Genomic DNA, 8,004 nt, shown 5'->3' on the forward strand with positions numbered 1-8,004 from the left:
GACAGACAGAGAGAGACAGAGAGACAGAAAGCAAGAAATCACCTCCCAGGGGGGATGGTCACGCCACAATCCCTTCTCCTCCATTCTTCTCCTGGGATCTTGGGCACGCACGCATACGTGCCCGGCGTGAGTTCTAAGCCACCGGGTCCGGGACTTGAACTGCAATCTACTACATGGGAGTCCAGCAACATAGCCATTACGCTAACTGCTGGTCCCAAGAAATGCAAGTATCCTTATCCAGGCATTCATTACCATTATTCTTATGACTGGATAATTACACTGACCTCTAAACTGGTTTGTCTACACTAGCTCCATTCCCCCCCTCATCATCACTAGTTTGGGAGGTGGAGAAGTCCAGGACAATCTCTAAGATCCCAATGATGGTGCAATCTCTGTACTGGGGAATGCAGAAGAGAATCAGGTTAGGGGAGAGGAAAAGAGCATATGGATCCAGTTTGAGATACCTCCTGGATACCCATGTGGAAAAGTCCAGTAGACAAGTGGACATACAAATCTGGCTTTCAAAACAGAAATGTGGAGCAGAGAGGGGCCATATGGTGACCCAGAGGTGAAACATGACGCTCTGCAAAACAATCCTGCATGGGAATGTTCCCAGTTCAAGTCCAGAGATATCTCTGAGAACGCCAGGCATGGTCCAGAATCCAGGGCTGACTGAAGGTCAGGGATAGACTGCAGTGTCAGGATTCTATTGGGGGTGTTCTCTGGGCCTCTATCACTTGTGAAAGAAATACATTTTAAAAATAATTGAGACCCGGTGGCATAGTAGTTAAGGTGTTGGATCCCACATGACTGACTCCATGGTTCAAGTTCTGGACATGACAGCTTAAAAAACGCACTGGGTGTGTGTGCATGAGTGCCCAAACTCTCAAGAAGAGAACAGAGATGTGATTGTGAAGTGGCCATCCCTCTGAGGGGTAATTTCTCACTCTCCATCTCTCTCTCTCTCTCTCTCTCTCTCTCTCGTGAGTGCACACATCCTAGGGCAAAAAGCTAAAAAAACAAAGCAAAGAAACAAACAAAAGCCTGGACCAGAGATACATATTTAAGATATAATGACATGTGGGGCTGGCAGGTGGTATGGTGGTTAAGGGCACTGGATTCCCACATGGCCGACCACAGTTTGAGTCCCAGACCTGGCGGCCAATTTTCTCCTTTTTCCTTTCTCTCTCTGGTCAAATTAAAAAAATAAAAAAATAAAATTCTTTAAAAAAAAGACATAATGACATGTAAATGGTAACTGAAACTATGTAAGTGAATGAGCCTACTATCTAGGGTTCAAGGATAAAAGGTAAAATCCCAGTATTAAAGGATCAAACAGGGGGAGAGGCTAAGGAAGCTAATGGACTCACCCAAGCTTTATGGTAGAAGGTGAGGAATCCTGCTATTCAAGATGCAAACATATGGAGAGGCAAATAAGACTGAGAGACAGTAGTCAGAGAGGCAGAAGGGAAACCAGAAGGGTTACAATCATAGACGCCAACGGGAGGGAATGTTTAAGAAGTTAGTTCTGAAATGGGAGGGCAATCTACTAGTGACGACTAATTCCCCAAGAAGTGTACAGACATCGTGACCTCTGATGCACTGAACTCCAGGGTATGCCTGATACTCCACCTGAATTCTTTAGTAAAAGATCTGCCCACAGTAGAAATGGGATGGGAGGGCAACTGAGACTCATAGTTGCTAAATCTCAGCCACTGGCATGAAGGAGTTCCGAGTCAAAGCTGAACACCCAGTACCCAATCCCTGCCCCTCCTATTCAGACGCCACCTCTCATCTTTTGGAGTCTTCCTTATTCATCTCTGCTTTGCCTCCTACGAGGCTCAGGTCCACAATTTACTTAGCAATTGATTATGCAGGGCTCCGTGGCGGCACTTCTATTGCGGACACGAACTCATCAGTCAGCTTTTCGAGGGTGTCAGGTCTCCCTACTTAGCTCGGGAAGGTAGGGGCGTAGTCGTAGTCACAGATGGCACTGTGCCCATCTCAACAGCCCTAACTACTCGCAGAGCCCTACACGGTAATGAACCCTGGGGATCCAGTCTGCCGGAGGTCCCAACCTTTGTTATCTCAAAGGCCAAGTTGCAGACTGGGGTGGCCGCGCGTTTCCCAAAAGAAGGGCGAGTGGGCCACTCTTGCTCTGTCCCAAAAAAGGAATTCCGGGCCAGACCTCTCACCTTCCGCGAGCCGCGCGCCCCACCTGGCCCGTACACCCAACGTTCCAGCTCCTCTACTCGGGCCTGTAACCGCTGCACGTCTGTCAGAGCCGCCATCGCTACCGCCGCCCCGCCTCGGACAGAAAACACCAGAGGGCGGGACTTCCGTCCAAATAGGAAGGCTGGCCAATCCGAGTGCACGGGCTTGAGCTCCACGTAGGATATGACGCCACGATTCGGCCCTTGAGTGCCGGAAGTATTCGCCAGCCGAGAGGGAAAGGTGTCAAAAACTGGTTACCTAGGCAACGCTTAGGGTGCCGGCGCTACCCAGACAGCGTCCTGCCAACAAAACAATCTTTGCCCTCGCCTTCCCCGCCCTCCCCACCTCCCATTCTAGGGTACCAGATTTTATAGTTGCACGTATAAAATACACCTACTATTCCGGGATAAGTCCCTTCACATAGATCAATATAGGAGGCTCCCAGAGATATCACAAACTTTTGGGGTCCTCTAAAGTTCAGATTAAGTGACTTGCCCAAGGCCACCAGCACTATAGTGACAGAATCAGGATTTGAATTCAAAGTAGTGTGATTTAAGAGATGGAGCTCTGTAATTTTCAACAGCGCTTCACTCTTTTGCTTTCCCCTCTCAAAGCCCATGGCCTAATGCAGCCTGTCTACCACCGACTATCTTGCTTTCCCAGCTTCCAGACCCAAACAAGAAAAGGAGGCACTGGGGCCAGCCCATGGTGGTTAGAGTGACTGGATCCCACATAGCTGACTGTGTGGTTCAGGTCCTGGATCCAGAGGTTTGTAAAACATGTCAGCCATGTCCAAAATCCCAAAAGGAAGGAGAGGCTGAGGAGAAGGGATTGTGGCATGACCATGCCCCATGGGGGGGTTCTCACTCCCCCTCCTATTCCCCATCAAACACACACACCCTCTGGCAAATTAAGAAATTAATTAATTAAAAACAAATAAAAAGAATAAGAGGCACTAGAAAGGGAGAAACTGTAACTTTATTTTCCAGATGTAACCTGAGGGATTTCTCCTTCGCAAACCCAAACCCAACTCCTTCATTTGGCTCCCCCAAAAAAAGCAAGGTTCACTCAAAGGGGTGGAGTTCTAAAGATGACACCGATATGGGTTACATAAGGAAATAATGTGGTCTAATGAGGGAAGAACTCTTTGGTAGATGCTGCTGGAATTTGCCAGGAAGGAGGTGTCCTCCTTTTACAATGAGGTAGTTGGAACATCAAAAGAAAACCCTTTGGCATGGCGGTGGGGTGGATCAACTCTAAGAGCTGGGTCCCAGAATGGGTACCCAGCAAGAATCGAGGTGCACGGCAGAGGTGGGGTCTCTTCCCCCCTCAGCAATGGGCCTGGGACTGTTTAGAGCAGGCACTCTCAGGGCAAGGTGCTGGAAGGGGGCCCTGTAGAGGACAGGGGTGCAGAGTTTGTTGGACCCTGGGAAGTTGGCACAGGCTGGCGTCGAGCAAACAGTACGCCTGGCAAAGGGGTAAGGAGATAGTAGAGGGCAAATACAAGCAGAGGATGGGGCATGGAAACAGAAGAAAGGAACAAAAGTCAGTGTTCTGATTGCTAGAATACTACACACACACACCCTATCATAAACCAATGAGAACAAGCCCCTGGACTGGTGAGTAACTCCTAAGCTAATGTAGATACCCTTAAACAGGTAAACAAGAAATATTTACACGAATACGTAGGCCCATAACAAGGCAGATATCCCCAGTACCCATGCCAGAAAGGTCATGCCTTGGACATCATGCCATGTAGACACACTCTTAAACCCATGCCAGTGTAGCAATCCACTGAACACCACGTTACCCATGCAAGTTCAGATATTCCTGAATCTCATGCTAGTAGAGAAAATCTAAAATCCCCATGCTAGTCTAAATACCACAGACCCCATGCCAGTATAGACAACCCACAATACCCATACCAGTGTAGACCACCCCGTTGATCTCTAGGGCCATGTTGATACTGCTGATGCCACTGCCTGCCAGATTGAGAGGCCCATCCATACGCTCTTCTGTCCAAGAGGGGGCAGGGGGATCACATTTTGGGGAATCAAATTCAGGCTCAGAAGCCCTCCCTCCATCCCTAAAGACAGTGCCCATTCCAATGACAGCCCACATCTGTAATTACATCTGTAATTATCTATAGAGAGATCTGACTACCCTACCTCTGACGCTTCTCATGCAATGGATCTATCTTCACTCAGTGCATAGGCCCAAAGCCCCCTCACCAATAAGTCCCTCCTCACCCCTGAGGGGAATCTTGCCACGGGGCAGGAAACTGGGGGGTAAGCCAGGTTGAGGTGGGTCCATGGGCCCCATCAGCACAGCCCTTTTCTCTGGGGGCTCCTCTGGTGCCAACTTCTCCCGTGCAGGTCCCAAGGCCAGACCCACAGGCAGTGTCAGACGAGGGGTTGGAATTCTGCTCTCCTCTGGAAAAACAGATCATTTAGTTTCCCTAGCCCAACCTATTAGTCTCTTCATTTGCTTCTCTCCCAGGCCCCAGGACAAAAGAAGTCACCAGAGCTCATGCACTGAATTCAGTCTCTCCTCATCCAGAGCCTCAGCCAGGAGGCTCTGAAATTGTAGAGGCGAAGTGCCAGGAGAATTGGGCAGTTTCCTTGTTCATGGATGTTAAATAATTCAGGTCACAGAAGGCACAAACTTCCTCCAATTAGAAGCCCTGGCATGGAATGGTGCTGCTTGGACAAAGGACATTTTATTGAGTGACAGCCTCAGACCTCTCTCATGGCTTTACGGACCCGAAACCTCAGCACCCCTATACTTCAGCGACTTCCAAACCACAAGAGACTGGTCAGGCCTTACTGCTCCCAGACCTCAGGGCCCCTACATATTAATGTTTCCTGTAACTCAATGCCCGCATAAACCTCAGAGACCCCCAGGTCTCCGCCTTTCTCCCTTCGCACCTTTCTTAACCGGGTTCGGGCTCAGCTGGGCGCAAGCGTGCGCCGGCAGGCGGGAGGCTGGGCCCGGAGCGTGGCCGGGGCCCGGCTGCGGCTCCGGCGGGGCGGGACCAGAGCCTGTGGCGCAGCCCAGAGCGCCCCGAGAGGTCGGCGCCACCAAGCCGAAGAGCGGGGCGGCGGTGTAAGCTTGGCGGCGGCCCTCGCGGCGATTGCTGTCTATCGCAGCCTGAAGCTCCCCGGGAGAGCTGAGCGCTCGCGTCTCGCACTCGTACGGGTACAGATACTTCATGTACCTGGGGGCGGACGGAGGGCGCGTGAGCGACAGGGCCCAGCAGATCAAGTCCCACACCCAGACGCCCGCCCCAGCGCCCTCCGCGCCCCGCGTCCCTGCTCTCCCAAACCCAATGCACCGCGCGCCCCTCCCCTTCTGCTCGCGCCCCTGGCCTCACTGGGTGCGGAGAGTGAAGGCGGCAGAGGTGATGGTGGTGGGCAGACTGAGGCCACGCGTGACTTCCCGCCACACTTTTCGGTTGATGACTTCCACCAGGCCGCCCTTGGCGGTCACCAGGCGAAACAGCGCGTACAGGTCCAGCACCTGCTTACACTGCACCGCGCGCCCCTCCCCTTCTGCTCGCGCCCCTGGCCTCACTGGGTGCGGAGAGTGAAGGCGGCAGAGGTGATGGTGGTGGGCAGACTGAGGCCACGCGTGACTTCCCGCCACACTTTTCGGTTGATGACTTCCACCAGGCCGCCCTTGGCGGTCACCAGGCGAAACAGCGCGTACAGGTCCAGCACCTGCTTCGCCATGATGGGCACGCGGTTCACCGGCGTTCCTAGTTGGGAGCGGACAGGGAGTCAGTGCTAAGACCAGGCATCCCCAGGCGGTGAAGAACCAGGAACCCCACACACAGGCAGGGAGGAAAGGAGGGATGGGGAAGTGGGATTACAGGCAGAGCCCTCTGAGTACCCAGGGCCTCCATCTTAGCAGGAAGGACGGGAAGCTAGGGGAAGCTAGATCAGGTGTCGGGCATACTTCTTTCAAGTGTCAGATGCTTAATATTTTGGCTTTGCAGGCCTAACTGTCACAACTGCTCAATTTTGCATCGGTAGCCTAAGTCCAACCAGAGGATGCTTAAAACTTTATTTACAGGCTCCGAAATTCGAATATCTCACGTCTGAAAATTTCATGCACCTTTTCCTTTTTTCCAATTATTTAAACATGTGAAAAATCATTCTTCTCCCAGGCACCTGGATTTGCCACTAAGTTTTGGTTTGCTGACCCCTGGGGTAGACCGAAGGAAGGACTTCTGTGCAGTGTTAAGAACTTGAGTTCCCTAAACAGCAGCCCGCGGGTGGCTGCCCGAGGCAAGGGGGTGGCGGGCAGGAGAAGAATCAGCCCCCGCCTCGGCCCGCCAACCCCGCAGCCCGCGCCGCCCCCGCCAGCCAGACCTGACAAAGGGGCCTGTCTGCGCTGAGCGATGGGCCCCAGTTAATTCCTTACCGATCTGGTCCCCTTCCGCCGCTGCCTTTGGACCCGAACAATTAGCTGCGGCCTGATTAATGGGGGAAAATTATCGGCCCCGCGGGACCCCCTCCCCCTGTACTGGAGCCAAGGAAGGCAGGGACCAAAGGGAGGCAGAGCTGGGAGGAGGGTGAGGGCAGGCCACCTTCTCCTCCTCCTACCCGACCCAGCTCCCGCGGAGGGGAGGCCTTCAGAAAGAAGTAGAGAGGGGACACTGGAACCAGAACGACCAGGCCTCCCTGGGGAGCAAGAGGACCCAGGGCCCCACCAAGGGTCCTTAGAAAGAATGGGACTGGGAAGGGGTGGGCGAGGGCAGGGCGACTTGGGCCAGCAACTGCACTATGGGAGGGAGGTGCAGTGCAGTCAGTTAATTAGCGGCTTATCAGGCCTCGCTCTGAGTGAGTTAATTAGCTTTGTAGAGAGAGATAATGAGTCAGTGTTCAGTCCCATGAATCTGGGGAGAAGCTGAAGTGATGGACTGCTGCCCACCCTGATGCCCTCCTACCCTTCTTGCATTCTCTTCAAGCTGAGATTCCTGAAATGGAATTCCGCCTCCTGGGGAGCCCCAACTCACATGGTCTCAGCCTAACCCTTGGGAAGTTCTTCCTTCAGTCTAATCCCAGTCCTTCCTGCTGTAGAGCACATCCCGGGCAGCCCCAGGCAAGGCAGGAACTGAGGAGACAAGGCTGGAGGAAGGCTCTCAATAGAAAACCAAGCCATTCCCAGCCCTCCAGCCTCAGAACCCTCCCACCTCAGGGCACCCCCCTACCATTTCCCATTCCCACCCTCCCAATTGATTCCACACTCATTAACCTGCCAGTGGGCTGGCCACTAATTAATCCTGGGGTGGAGGAGGGGGGCAGGGTCAGAGGTTAAAGACGCTACTGAGGGCCCAAAGGACAGGTGCGGCTAAGCTCAGGCCTCTGCACGGAGGACCCAACCTGGTTACTAAACCATGGGGTCTCCCTTCCTCAAAACCTGGAAGTATGAGGCAATTCCAGGGTCGTTTTCCCACTTCACCCTACTCACCCCTCTTCTGCATGAAGCTAAACAGGTCATCCAGAAATTCCTTCCTCTTGGGGTCTGCATCGAGCTCATACAGCTAGGGAAGGACGAGAGTCATTCTCCAGCTCTGCTGATCCCCCCTCCCTGGAACCCCAATTCAGGTTGTACCCTGAACAAGGGTCTCTAGCCAAATGGGGGAGTAGCAACTGAATGTGCTACTTGGCATTAGGCTCTCTCCCTCTGGGGGCAGGTAGAGACAACTGTTTCTAATATGCACAGAGACCGTTACTGGCCAATGGTGTCCCAGGCATCTTGAACCACCCACCTGGAAAGTAGGGC

The 8,004-nt window shown here is 52.9% G+C and overlaps 2 protein-coding genes across 3 annotated transcripts in view; both read right to left on the reverse strand.

Annotated features, from left to right (window-relative positions):
* Positions 1 to 2,334, reverse strand: part of DCTN3 (dynactin subunit 3) — a 10,240-nt gene extending 7,906 nt beyond the window's left edge. The window contains exon 1 of the mRNA XM_006143138.1: positions 2,196 to 2,334. Within this exon, the coding sequence (XP_006143200.1) occupies positions 2,196 to 2,291 (96 nt within the window). The 5' untranslated portion in view covers positions 2,292 to 2,334. The remainder of the gene's footprint in view (positions 1 to 2,195) is intronic.
* A 1,011-nt stretch (positions 2,335 to 3,345) lies between these two features.
* The window catches only part of ARID3C (AT-rich interaction domain 3C), a 6,786-nt gene continuing 2,127 nt past the window's right edge, over positions 3,346 to 8,004 (reverse strand). Inside the window, exons 2-7 of one of the 2 annotated variants that reach the window (XM_006143139.1) lie at positions 7,690 to 7,762; positions 5,788 to 5,971; positions 5,142 to 5,431; positions 4,464 to 4,646; positions 4,140 to 4,229; positions 3,346 to 3,681 (exon numbers count right to left, since the gene is read on the reverse strand). In XM_006143139.1, coding sequence (XP_006143201.1) covers positions 3,581 to 3,681; positions 4,140 to 4,229; positions 4,464 to 4,646; positions 5,142 to 5,431; positions 5,788 to 5,971; positions 7,690 to 7,762 — 921 coding nt within the window. In that variant the 3' untranslated portion in view covers positions 3,346 to 3,580. The remainder of the gene's footprint in view (positions 3,682 to 4,139; positions 4,230 to 4,463; positions 4,647 to 5,141; positions 5,432 to 5,787; positions 5,972 to 7,689; positions 7,763 to 8,004) is intronic. The other variant, XM_006143140.1, reaches the window with a different exon arrangement.

This window comes from Tupaia chinensis, unplaced genomic scaffold (genome assembly GCF_000334495.1).
Source record: "Tupaia chinensis unplaced genomic scaffold, TupChi_1.0 Scaffold000093_1, whole genome shotgun sequence".
Lineage (NCBI taxonomy): Eukaryota > Metazoa > Chordata > Mammalia > Scandentia > Tupaiidae > Tupaia > Tupaia belangeri.